Genomic DNA, 13,387 nt, shown 5'->3' on the forward strand with positions numbered 1-13,387 from the left:
AAGTCACACTTTGGCTGATAGCAGCCGGATGATCAAACTGCCATTTGGGGCAGAATTTCTCTGTAGGTATTTTGGAAACAGTATGTTGGAAAGCCAAGCATAAGTGACACTTTTGAGTTTGCACTTCAGTTTAATTCACTGCTCATATAGAAGAATGTTATTGTATCCTCAGATGTTGGTATGTGAAGACCTGAAGATCAACCAATGTGTGAGCATGAACACATTAGGTTGTGGGTCAGCTGAGCTCACAGAAGGTCAGCTCAGCTTTGTCTCTGATTTGATTATTTGAGGCATATTTTAAGTGTCTGGATTTGTGCCAACTGCCACAAAGAAAAATGATGTGTACCTTTTTCTTGACTTTAATGAGCTTTGGTCCTCCTAGGAAAGGTGCCTAAGAACTATAGATCCAGGCAGAGGGATAAAACCATGAAACAGGAACCTATAGAATTCCCAGGGTGTCCCTGGGAGGAAGATAACTTTAAAATTGGGAGATCAGAAGTTGGCCAGAATTGTGGTCAAATTTAAGTAAAGATAATGGGAGAAGCAGTCAATGTGATGTCTGAAGCTGAGCAGAGCTGAGGCTAGGGCTGGCTGAACTGAGGTGGCAGTCTTGGATTAGGGTTAGCCTAAATCAGTGGTTAGGCCAGTTAATGACAGTTGGATGTAGCTTTATCATTCTCAAAGTATTGTCCCTGGAAAAGCAGCATAGGCATTACCTGGGAACTTCTTAGAAAGGTGAATTCTTGGCTTTTCTCCCCAAACTACAAAATAGGTAAGTCTGGAGATTGGTATCAGCAATCTGTGTTTCAACCAGCTCTCCAGGTGATTCTCATACACACCCACATTTGAGAACCACTGGTCTAGATAAAAGAAAAGGCTGATAAGAAGCCCGCACTATATATTGAAGAAAAAAAAATGGAGAGCTCCAAATATCATTTGGAGGTGTGTGTGTGTGCGTGCGTGCGTGCGTGTGTGTGTGTGTGTGTGTATTCAGGGGCACCCAAACAACATGCGCCAAAATTCATCTGTAAGGGATGGTGGGATGGTTTTTCCTCTGCCTCAGAGGAGAACAACAGCAGAACCTGGCAACTTCTTCCCATCAGGGTCCAGGATGGTTAAGAAGATCCTTGAAGAGAACTGAAGCTCCAGTTTGTGCAGCATCCTGTCCTTGGGCATGTTTAACTATTCCGTTAGTTCTTCTCTTGTTCTTGAAGCCTTATTTCCTTATTTTTTCTCCTTTACCAAGGAAATATAATGGTTTTTATTTTATTATTTTTAAGCAGCTACTTACTGACTACATATGCAAATAAGATACTGCACAGGTAATTTTGTATTTATTGTTTCCACCCCTAGGTTTCACCACTAATTGTTTTTTTTTTCTTTCCCATTCTGCTTTGTTCTGCTTTTTAGTGAGTATTAAGCAAGACTGCCAGTGGTTCACAGTACATCAAGATATGGAGATGCTAAATTAAAAGAGTCAAGGGTATTATGATGCTTTCAACAATCTGTCAGTTTCATATATCTGACTTGTACTTATTGAGTGCCTTTTATGTCAGCAGGTGCAGGGCGCTTTTCTCTGTGCTATTATAAAAAGATAAGATTTCATTGCTGACAAATGGAGCACAGACTTTTTGGCAGACAAATAGGACATACCATTTGTATAGGAGAGTGTTATTAATGCTTTAATAGCAGCATGCTCAGGAAGTTAAAGGATCATAGGGAAACAATGGAAAGGGGAGGCATCTAACCATGGATGCAGAAAGAGTAACAAGAAACACCATTTCTTTTTTTTTTTTTTCAACGTTTTTTATTTATTTTTTTTTTGGGACAGAGAGAGACAGAGCATGAACGGGGGAGGGGCAGAGAGAGAGGGAGCCACAGAATCGGAAACAGGCTCCAGGCTCCGAGCCATCGGCCCAGAGCCTGACGTGGGGCTCGAACTCACGGACCGCGAGATCGTGACCTGGCTGAAGTCGGACGCTTAACCGACTGCGCCACCCAGGCGCCCCTTCAACGTTTTTTTTTTTGTTTTTGTTTTTGTTTTTTTGTTTTTGTTTTTGTTTTTTTTTTAAGAAAAACCATTTCTAAGACCTATAACTCTCGTTCCAGATAGAATGCAACAAGAAAAAGTTAGTTATTTGAGGGAAAGAGAGTTGATTCTAGGAGAAGGAGATGACATGTAAAAACACAGAGTTGAGACAAAGAGCAAAGCATGTTCTGTCAGTGGCTGGGTTTATGTGTGGAGTTGGAATATACTCGTGAAGGGAGTTATTTTTTATTCATAAGGTTATGAATGCTAAGGACATTGTTTTAACAAAGAGTCACTTGTACAATTTAAATTGTAGACATATTTCATGTCGACAGAATTGTGGAGAAACATGACAGCCTAGAACAAAAGCAGATACATCAGTTAGGAGATTGTTAATGAAACAGTCAAACCCTGAATTCATGTCTTTCCTTTCAGCCAGTTTCAGGCCCACCTGCCAGTCATGGTACTATTTCTCAACAACACAGGCACCCAGGTGACTGAATTCCTGATAATTTGCTTCCCAGGAATGCAGGAAACACAGCACTGGCTATCTGTAGTCCTTGCTCCCCTCCTGGTTTTGGCTTTGGGGGCCAACTTTGTGTTATTACTCACCATTCGGCAAGAGACATCTCTGCACGAACCCATGTACTACCTGCTTGCCATCCTCTCCGTGCTGGATATCATCCTCTGCCTCACTGTCATCCCCAAGGTCAGACCCCTTCTGGATTGACTTCCAAGCATTCAGTTATTTTTCTTTAAATAGTGGTTTGTTTTGCTGCTATAAATCCTACTACCCCTGAAGGACAATCCTCAGTGAGTGGTCCATACCGTCACACAGGGTCTGTCACAGCTCCCAGATATGTCCCCTCTCATTCTCAGTGTCCATTTTTTAAATTTTTTAATTATTTAAAAAAATATTTTATTGTCAAATTGGTTTCCATATAGCACCCAGTGCCCATCCCAACAGGTGCCCTCCTCAATGCCCATCACCCACTTTCTCCTCCCTCCCACCCCCCCATCAACCCTCAGTTTATTCTCAGTTTGCATCCTTCCCTCTCTGTAACTTTTTTCCCCCTTCTCCTCCCCCATGGTCTTCTGTTAAGTTTCTCAGGATCTACATACGAGTGGAAATATATGGTATCTGTCTTTCTCTGTATGACTTATTTCACTTAGCATCACACTCTCCAGTTCCATCCACGTTGCTACAAAAGGCCAGATTTCATTCTTTGTCATTGCCAAGTAGTATTCTATTGTATATATAACCACAACTTCTTTATCCATCATCCATGCATCAATTGATGCACATTTAGGCTCTTTCCATAATTTAGCTATTGTTGAAAGTGCTGCTATAAACATTGGGGTACAAGTGCCCCTATGCATCTGCACTCCTGTATCCCTTGGGTAATTTCCTAGCAGTGCTATCGCTGGGTCATAGGGTAGATCTATTTTTAATTTTTTGGGAAATCTCCACACTGTTTTCCAGAGTGGCTGCACCAGTTTGCATTCCCACCAATAGTGCAAGAGGGTTCCCATTTCTCCACATCCTCTCCAGCATCTATAGTCTCCTGATTTGTTCGTTTGAGCCACTCTGATTGGTGTGAGGTGATATCTCAGTGTGGTTTTGATTTGTATTTCCCTGATGAGGAGCGACGTTGAGCATCTTTTCATGTGCCTGTTGGCCATCCAGATGTCTTCTTTAGAGAAGTGTCTATTCATGTTTTCTGCCCATTTCTTCACTGTATTATTTGTTTTTCAGGTGTGGAGTTTGGTGAGTTCTTTATAGATTTTGGATACTAGCCCTTTGTCCGATATGTTATTTGCAAATATCTTTTCCCATTCCATCAGTTGCCTTTTAGTTTTGTTGATTGTTTCTTTTGCAGTGCAGAAGCTTTTTATCTTCATGAGGTCCCAATAGTTCATTTTTGCTTTTAACTCCCTTGCCTTTGGAGATATGTCAAGTAAGAAATTGCTGCAGCTGAGGTCAGGAGGTTGTTCCCGCTTTTTCCTCTAGGGTTTTGATGGTTTCCTGTAGTGTCCATTTTTTAAAGATTTAATTCTTTCCCAACTGACAGGCCCTCTCTCAATGTCTGAGTCAATGATATTCCAAGTTTTTACATTCTTTTTACTTCTAGGGAGATTTTCCTTGACTCAGAATGATCCCACCTTTACATCCAAGAGCTCTAGAATTTACTTTCTAAAGTGTAACTGGATGTATGTTTATATCATATAGTGAGATAGGAAGCAGAATTGAAAGAGATTTCTTATATGTCTAGAGAAGGTGGAGAGTATCCAAATGTAAATATTGAACTTACTGAGTTTGGTGTTCTTGTGATGCATTCAACTGGAGTTTGGGTAAGAACTCTGGGGATCAAGAGAAGACAGGCTAGAAGTAAACATTAAACAAGAGGCATGGTCTATAGATGGGGAGAAAAGGGTATAAATAAGGCTCTACTTGGGATGCACATAGAAGGTATTTTAAATTAAGATACTGTCCCAGCTGGGATTATAGGGCTGTGGTTTGGGGATACAGATGGTTGAAGCCATTGAAAGTTTCCCCCAAGGTTAGGTACTGTAGGGTGGGAATGAATGCAGTTTTTGAGAATAATGATTCTGGCAGGTCCTGCTCATCTTCTGGTTTAACATGAAGACCATCAGCCTTGCAGGCTGCTTTCTGCAGATGTTCATCATGAATACATTCCTTCCTATGGAGTCTTCCACCTTCCTGGTCATGGCCTATGACCGCTATGTGGCCATTTGCCATCCTCTGCACTACCCGTCCATCATCACTGAAAAATTTGTCATTTATGCAGCCATCTTCATTGTCTTCCGCAATTTTCTGGCCACACTACCCACACCAGTTCTGGCTGCCAGGCTCAACTACTGTGCCAGCAATGTGGTGGAGAACTGTATCTGTGCCAACATTTCTGTAGCAAAGCTCTCCTGTGGGGATATTCACCCAAATAAGCTCTACCGATTTGTGAGTGTTTGGTGTCTACTGGGTTCTGACCTAGTGCTCATCTTACTATCCTACTGCTTCATCCTGAGGGCTGTTAAACGTCTGCAGTCAGGAGGTGCAGCAACCAAAGCCTTGAGTACTTGTGGTTCCCATCTCATTCTTATACTTTTCTTCTATACATTGCTGCTTGTCTTCATCTTCACAAACAAGGCAGAAAAGAAGGCGCCCTCAGAGGTACCCATTCTTCTCAATGTCTTGCACCACCTCATTCCACCAGCCCTGAACCCCATTGTTTATGGAGTACGAACCCAGGAAATCAAGCAAGGGATTCTCAAACTATTCAAGTACCAGTTTTGAGAGATATGAGTCAAAGATCCAGATTATGAGTCTGTTTTAGTGATAGATTCACCTAAATGCCCCGAGGAACACATATGACATCCATGCTGCTACCCTCATCTTGAACTTAAACCTTCTGCAGACACTGTCATAATATTTACCCTCATTATCACCTCCTCAAATCCTCACTGAACACATGTTTAGGCAACAATTACCTTTTTATTCTAACCCGTTGCCATCATGATCCTTCAATACCCATTCATTAAATAATTATTTAATACCTTCCATATACTTCTTAGTCTTTACATTCTGAGTAACTGTCACATTTAATTCCTAGGGCAAGGATGAGATAGCACTTTAAATATAACATGGGGGATGTGGGTAGGAACAGGGGAACCAATGAAGACAATATTTTCTTAAATATTTTATTTATTTATTTTTTTAAAGTTTTTTTTTTAATGTTTATTTATTTTTGAGACAGAGAGAGACAAAGCATGAATGGGGGAGGGGCAGAGAGAGAGGGAGACACAGAATCTGAAGCAGTCTCCAGGCTCTGAGCCATCAGCCCAGATCCCGACACAGGCTCGAACTCACAGACCATGAGATCGTGACCTGAGCTGAAGTCGGACGCTTAACCGACTGAGCCACCCAGGCGCCCCTGTTTTATTTATTTTTGAGAGAGAGTGTGTGTGAGCGAGGAAGGAGCAGAGAGAGAGGGAAAGAAGATCCAAAGCGGGCTCTGCACTGAAAGCAGTGAGCCTGATGTGGGGCTTGAACTCATGAACCTGTGAGATTATGACCTGAGCCAAAGTCAGACACTCAATTTACTGAGCCACCCAGGAACCCCACTCAACCCACTGAGCCTCCCAGAGACCCCAAGACTTAATTTAAGTAATCCAGGTGAAATGTAATAATGGCTTGGATTAAGGTGATGAGTAAAAATTGAAGTTATGGGTCAAAGATTTGCTGAGAGTCCATAAGTAGGATATAAAATATGGAGAGGAGTAAAGGATGACTCCAAGCCTTTATTTTTCTTAAGTTTTTATGTAAATTCCAGGTAGTTAACATTCAGTGTAATATTAGTTTCAGGTGTACAATATAGTGATTCAACACTTCCATACAACACCCCAGTGCTCATCACAAGTGCACTCCTTAATCGCCATTACCTATTTCACCCATCTGCCCTCCCCCACCTCCCCTCTGGTAATCATCAGTTTGTTCTCTATAATGAAGAGTCTGCTTCTTCAAGGCTGTTTGAAAAACAGTTGGAAAGGCAGAATTGCCATTAACTGAGGAGCCAGTTTTATATGTGATATCAGAAACTTGGCTTTGGACACCTAACTCTATTTCCATACCAAACTCCTCCAAATGACTGTACTTTTAAAATGACTGTTAAATATCCAAATAGAGAAGTAAAAGTAAGCAACTGTACATATGGCACTATTCAGGGACCAGATCTAAGCTAGCGACAGAAGTTTGAGTCATCGGAGTATATAGGTGGGATTTAAATCCTATTTAGATGAGTGATATGAATTATGTTGATGAATTATCCACTTATTTCTATACCTTTCTTCAAGAAACTTATTGATGTGTTGGGTATCCTGGATCCATACTTGTTTGCCACTCCCAAAAGAATACAATCTCATTAAAATCAGAAGCTCTTTAATTCTTCTTTGTATCTGGCATTTTGTCTGGCACATAGTAGGTGCTTTTTCAATGAATAATTTTGACTGTCTCAAAACTTTTGATCACATTATGTGGCATCTGGATTATGGAATCTTGATCTAAAAATAGTACTATTTTGGGTGCCTGGGTGGCTCAGTCAGTTGAACATCTGACTCCTGATTTTGGCTCAGGTCATGATCCCAGGGTTGTGGGATCAAGCCCATGCTCATCATACAGCCTGCTTAGGATTCTCTTTCTCTCTCTCTGTCTTTCTCTTCCTTATTCCCTTCTCCCCCACTCAGGCATGCTCTCTCTCTCTCTCTCTCAAATAAAAAAAAAGAAAAAAAAGCACCAACCCACCCCCTAAATAGTACTATTTGTTGATGAAATTTCATATGCTGGTTTCAGCAAACATTAAAAGTTATGTCATTTTTGTTAGAATAAAAGCATTCATTAACATAATTTAGCAGAGTAATGGACTTCTTATATTCAAAATAGAGGATACAACTTTGTATTTTATTTTTTTAAATGTTTATTTTGAGAGAGAGACAGTTTGAGCAGGGGAGAGGGGCAGAGATGGAGAGAGAATCCCAAACAGGCTCTGCACTTATAGTGTGGAGCCCAATGTGGGGCTCAAGCTCATGAACCATGAGATCATGATCTGAGATGAAATCAAGAGTCACTTAACTGACTGAGCTACCCAGGCACCCCAGATGATACAACTCTAACATTTAAAGAGTTGCAAAAACGTAAGCAGTAAGTTCCTTGACATCAGTCTTGGCAATGGTTTTTTGGATCTGATACCAAAAGCAAAGGCAACAAAAGCAAAAATAAACTATTGGGACTGCATCAAACTAAAAAGCTTCTGCACAACAAAGGAAATCATTGACAAAATGAAAAGGCAACCTATTAAATAGGAGGAAATATTTGCAAATCATATATCTGATAAGGGGATTAATATTCAAAATATATAACAAACTCATACAACTCAAAAGCAAAACAAAAAAAACACAAAGCAATAACATCTGATTAAATAATGGACAGAGGATCTAATAGACATTTTTCCAAAGAAGACATACAGATGGCCAACAGGTACGTCAAAAGGTGCTCAACATCACTAATTATCAAGGAAATGCAAATCAAAATCACAATGAGATACCACCTCACACCTGTTAGAATAGATATTGTCAAAAAGATAAGATTTGTAAGTGATGAATCACTGGGTTCTGTTCCTGAAACCAATGCTACACTGTATGTTAATTAATTTGAATTTAAATAAATAAATTTAAAATAAAAAAGATAAGAAATAACAAGTGTTAACAAGGATGTGGAGAAAAGGAACTCTTATGTACTGTTGGTGAGAATGCAAACTGGTGCAGCCACTGTGGAAAACAATATGGAGGTTCCTCAAAAACTTAAAAATAGAACTACCCATGGGGCACCCTGTTGAGTTAGTTGGTTAAGTATTGACTCCTGATTTTGGTTCAGGTCATGATCTCATGGTTCGTGAGTTTGAGCCCCATATTGGGCTCTGTGCTGGAAGTGTGGAGCATGCTGGGGATTCTCTCTCTCCCTCTCTTTCTCTGCCCTTCCCTCCCCCCAAATAAATAAACTTAAAAAAAAAATAGAACCACCCAATGATCCCTCGATTCCACTGCTGGGCATCTATCTGAGGAAAATGAAAACACTAACTGGAAAAGGTACATGCACTGCCATGTTCATTGCAAAATTATTTATAATAGCCAAGAGATAGAAACAACCTAAATGTACATTGGCAGATAAATAGATAAAGAAAATGTGATACATATACACACACACAATGGAATATTATTCAGCCAAAAAAAATGCAATCTTGCCACCTGTGACAACATGGATGGGCCTTGAGGGGATTATGCTAAGTGAGATATGTCGGATAGGGAAAGACAAATACCATATGATCTTACTTACATGTGAAATCTAAACAAACAGCAAACAACTCCTCCCCTCCCTGAGCTTATAGAAACAGAGAACGGATTAATAGTTGCCAGAGGTGGGGGGAATGGGTGAAATGGGTGAAAGGGGTCAAAAGGTACAAACTTTCAGTTATAAAGCAAGTGAGTCATGGGCATGTATGGTTAATAAAACTATATTGTATATTTGAAAGTTGCTGTGAGTGAAGATCTTAAAAGTTCTCATCATAAAAATGTAACTATGTATGGTGATAGATGTTAGGTAGACTTGCCATAGTGATCATTTCGCAATATATACAATATAAAATCGTTATATTGTACACCTAAAATTAATATACAGTTATGTAAATTGTACCTCACTAAAAATATAAATTAAAGACATTAATACAGTAAGATGTTATTAAATATGTAGTCAATAGAAAACTTGAAACCACTTGGTAGCCAGGCTGAATGTGCCGCTGTCCCTGCCACCCCATCTGAGATCCTGGAATACCTGGTAAGGTGTATGGGAAAAGGTAATTGTTTTAGGTCTCCTTTATTTACAGCTACCCTAGCCAGATTTAATAATGTTCTCTTCAGCTCAGATCTGCCTCCACTGGCATCCAGTCTAGGAGTAATGAGGATGAAATTATGCAATCAACCAATATTTAAAGAAGATGCTTAATGTTGAGCACCATTCCAATTAAATTTTCCCAAGATATAATGTTCTCTGTGCTGTAGCATTCCATCTATAGTACCATGATAATAATAGGTCCAGCATTTGAACTCCAGCCTCTTCTCCTGTACGTCTCTGGTTTGTAGGATCGTGTCCCTGCTGTGGTTCTGATGTGAGTTCCCATTTACTAGCTCTACATTGATCTCTAGTCCTTTGCCAGGTCTTGACTGATAGCCACCTGTTTTCTTTCTAAATTTTATTTTTTAACTTTTTAAAGGTTATTTATTTGTGTCTTTTGAGAGAGGGAGAGAGAGGGAGCAGTGGGGGAGGGGCAGGGAGAGAAGCACCAGCAGTGCAGAACCCCAATGCGGGGCTTGAACACATGAACCATGAGATCGTAACCTGAGCGTGTTGATTTCTTAACTGACTGAGCCACCCAGGCATCCTGATAGTCACCTTTTAATAGCCATTTGTTCTTTGTCACAGGCCCTGCTACTTGCAGATCTCCCCTGTGGACAATGCCCTGGGCTTCTGCCCCACCCTCTCTATGGCTGTATTCCACCTACCTGTTAGGGGAGGAGGCAAGGTGTCGGAAAAGCATGGAAGTTTTTTTTGCGTCTCTTGTCTCTGAAATGCAGCCAGATCAACACTAAACCATCTTGCACACCTAGAAAACGGATTTGATGATTAACCGAGCCAGGTACACGGCTCAGAGAGGTGAACTGGGGAAGAGAGAAGCCGTGGAGGGCAGGGAGCTGTTTTTGCTTGTGGATAGAGGATGGAGACAGGTGGGCGTGGGTGGGTGGGTGTGGGGAGAGTATGGGAAAAGCACCCCTCCCCACCACCCCACCCCCCAAAAAAAGCAGCTGGAGAGACAGTGGAAAAGTGGAAACAGCCACAGGGACTGAACGAAAAAAGGGAGAAAGGAGAAAGGAGAGGGTTTGCCTATCTAAAGGCAAAACATGGTTTCATAGACTCTTAGAACAAGCAATACGTTTTAAAATAACTAGTTCACTGTCTTCATGTAACAGATGAAGGTGCTGAAACTCAGTGAGGCTACTGATTTGTTTCCAGTCACAATCTTGTATGTGGTTGTGCAAGTACTAGAGTTCAGAACTTTTAACTCACCATCTCAGGAATTTTCTCTTTTGTAAGTTGCTTACTGTGCTTATTTATACCTCATTTCTTTCCACCTCCTTCTATGTGGAAAAAAATATTTCTTCAATTTTATAGGGCCTAGATTGCTTTATATTCTGTCTAAAAAATAGCATATGCATTCCTCAATGATTGCATATTTGTTCTGTGCATCTTTGTGCCCTCAAACTCTAACAAAGTTTCTATACCAGAGCAATTGCCTAGGAAGTCTTTGCTTAATTAATAGTAGGCCCTAATAGCTTAACGTTTCATTGCTGGGACATCTTCTGATGCTGTGACATGTTAGTACACCAAAGCAGAAACCTATACGCACATCGCAGAGTGAGTCTTCGAATTCTGAAGATGAAGCTTCAAGCACAGACACTGGTGTGAGGACACCAAAGAAGAGGCTTTGTGTGATAACTTCTCTGAAACCCAGTAAATCTCATTTCTCCACATGTGAGCAATTCTTGCAAGAGCCTTAGCCCTCTGAGGGTTGCACCAGAAAAGGCGCAGTCTTTGCTTGGGCAAAGATGGGAAGAGAAGAAAATTACTGGCTTAGTTGGAGGTAATGGAAAGAGATTTACTTATGGACTCTAGCTATTATTCATCATTCAGACCTGACATTTAAATACTGTGGTCTTTTTCAACTGCATTATGCAACTAGGTTAAAAACAGTAATAAATTAATAACAATGTTACAACCAAGGGCATTGATACCCACAGTTTTATATTTAAAAAATTACTTGTATAGAAATGTAAATACAGTATTAACTGGGATTTATTTCTCAACTATAGAGTTCATCCTCCTGAGTTCTCATATTTCGGACAGAATAGAACTCCAAAGATTGGGAAAAATTTTTAAAAAGTCACAGAAATGCGAGATTTTTCTTGGGGGAGCATTAGGATTTGAAGCAGAGGGATAGAGTCAAGAAATTGTTTCAGATTTAAATTTACTTCTTTCCTTGAACTTACTATCTCAATTTATTTGAGCTATGAGTTCCAACCCAATTTTCCATTAACTGATTTATAAGTCGTCATGTATTAGAAATGCAGAGATCCTGTTGTCCTTATTACCACCCTTTCTTCAGTAATCTCTGGATTCCTTGCTTGACCTCCTGGGTTCGCACTCCATAAACTATAGGGTTGAGGGCTGCAGGGATGACATGGTGGAGGACGTTGAGCAGGACTGGCACATTGGGTGAGACCTTCTTATTCACCACATGAGTGAGCACGAAGACCAGAAGGATGGTGCTGAAGAAGAGGATAAGGATGAAGTGGGAGCCACATGTGCTCAGGGCCTTGGCCACAGCACCCTCTGCCTTGAGTCTCAGCACCGCTCGCAGTATGAGTGTGTAGGAGAGGAAGATGAGGATGAGGTCGGATCCTAGCAGTGTCCAGCCTCCAGCAAACTGGAGGAGGCGATTGATGGTGACATCATCACAGGAGAGCCTGGAGACAGACATATTGGCACAGATGCAATTCTCAATGACATTTCTCCCACAGTAATGGAGCCGGGCAGAGAGGATGGGAATGGACACAGTAAGAAGTGCATTCCTGGCCAAAATAAAGACAGCAGCCTTGACTACAAATTGGTCGGTGATGATGGATGGGTACTTCAGTGGGTGGCAGATATAGCGGTCATAGGCCATGACCATGAATGTGCAGGACTCCATGGAAAGGAAGCAGTTCATGATGTACATCTGGAAGAAGAAGGCATAGAAACTGATGGACTTGAGGTCAAACCAGAAGATGGCCAGGACTTTGGGGATGACAGTGAGGCAGACAACAATGTCCAGCAGGGAGACAATACTGAGCAGGTAGTACATGGGCTGGTGTAGAGAGACCTCCAGCCGGATGGTGATTAGGAGAATAACATTAGCCCCCATGGCCAGGAGGAATAGGAGGCTGAGGGGCAGGGACAGCCAGAGCTGCCAGCTGGGGGACCTGACAAAACAATTCAGGAGAAAGTCTGAAACCCTAGTGGAGTCATTTCCATGAGTTGTCATCTTGTGGATTCTGTTTCTACAGATTTTCTTTGATGATCTAAAAAATTAGGATCAAAATTAACCTCTGACTGTGGTTAAAATGAAATAAAAAAATTCGAGTTCATTGGATGTAACTTATGGCTCCATCAGGTTATTTTGCCTTAACTGGGGATTTTGCATGTTACATACAGAAAAAGAAATTCATTTAAATCTTCAGCAAATTTTGTTTCTCCTCATTTCCTGAATATTTCTAATTTCTTAATGAAACAATCTTATAAAATCGAATTAGTAATTTCAGTTAGCTAGGAGCAGCATGTTTACTTTTGAACATTGTGATAAAATAGACCCCCTGATTTCAGCAATGTGAAGGTGGTGAGATTTGTCTTCAGTAATTCCTCTCTCAATCTCTCTACCCAGTTGCCTAGATAATGTCCCCAGTTTCCACAGCAGGTACTGCTCAGTGTTGTGACTCCTTTCTTTCTGTGTGCTTTTTATTTACCCTTTATATACAGGAGACACAAAGATTATCTTTGTTCTCAAGGAAGTGACAATCCACTGGGGGTGATAAGGTTAGATAAATATAAAGACAATGATAAGAATCATGACAGAGCAGTATGCAGAATATTTTGAGAGGGGGTAGGTGAAGATGAACTTCATTCACATGAAAGTGAAGTGT

The 13,387-nt window shown here is 40.7% G+C and overlaps 2 protein-coding genes across 2 annotated transcripts; one reads left to right on the plus strand and one right to left on the minus strand.

The window, feature by feature from the left end:
* The first annotated feature begins 2,489 nt into the window (after window positions 1-2,489).
* On the plus strand, window positions 2,490-5,342 carry LOC109261327 (olfactory receptor 56A4-like). The gene is made up of 2 exons (XM_019439881.2): window positions 2,490-2,738; window positions 4,647-5,342. Exons 1-2 carry the CDS (start codon window positions 2,490-2,492, stop codon window positions 5,340-5,342), a joined length of 945 nt encoding a protein of 314 aa, XP_019295426.2.
* Window positions 5,343-11,796: 6,454 nt separating this feature from the next.
* On the minus strand, window positions 11,797-12,732 carry LOC128776105 (olfactory receptor 56A3-like). Its single transcript, XM_053899224.1, has one exon. It carries the CDS (start codon window positions 12,730-12,732, stop codon window positions 11,797-11,799), a length of 936 nt encoding a protein of 311 aa, XP_053755199.1.
* Window positions 12,733-13,387: the final 655 nt, after the last annotated feature.

The sequence above is a fragment of the Panthera pardus genome, unplaced genomic scaffold, assembly GCF_024362965.1.
Source record: "Panthera pardus isolate Hobbes unplaced genomic scaffold, ASM2436296v1 HiC_scaffold_12, whole genome shotgun sequence".
NCBI lineage: Eukaryota > Metazoa > Chordata > Mammalia > Carnivora > Felidae > Panthera > Panthera pardus.

What these genes read in the sequence shown, in the direction of transcription:
- LOC109261327 (XM_019439881.2), top strand. Translation starts at nt 2,490, where the DNA reads ATGGTACTATTTCTCAACAACACAGGCACCCAGGTGACTGAATTCCTG. An exon ending in GCCTCACTGTCATCCCCAAG is followed by an intron (nt 2,739 to 4,646) that starts GTCAGACCCCTT and finishes TGATTCTGGCAG; the next exon opens with GTCCTGCTCATCTTCTGGTT.
- LOC128776105 (XM_053899224.1), bottom strand. Translation starts at nt 12,732, where the DNA reads ATGACAACTCATGGAAATGACTCCACTAGGGTTTCAGACTTTCTCCTG.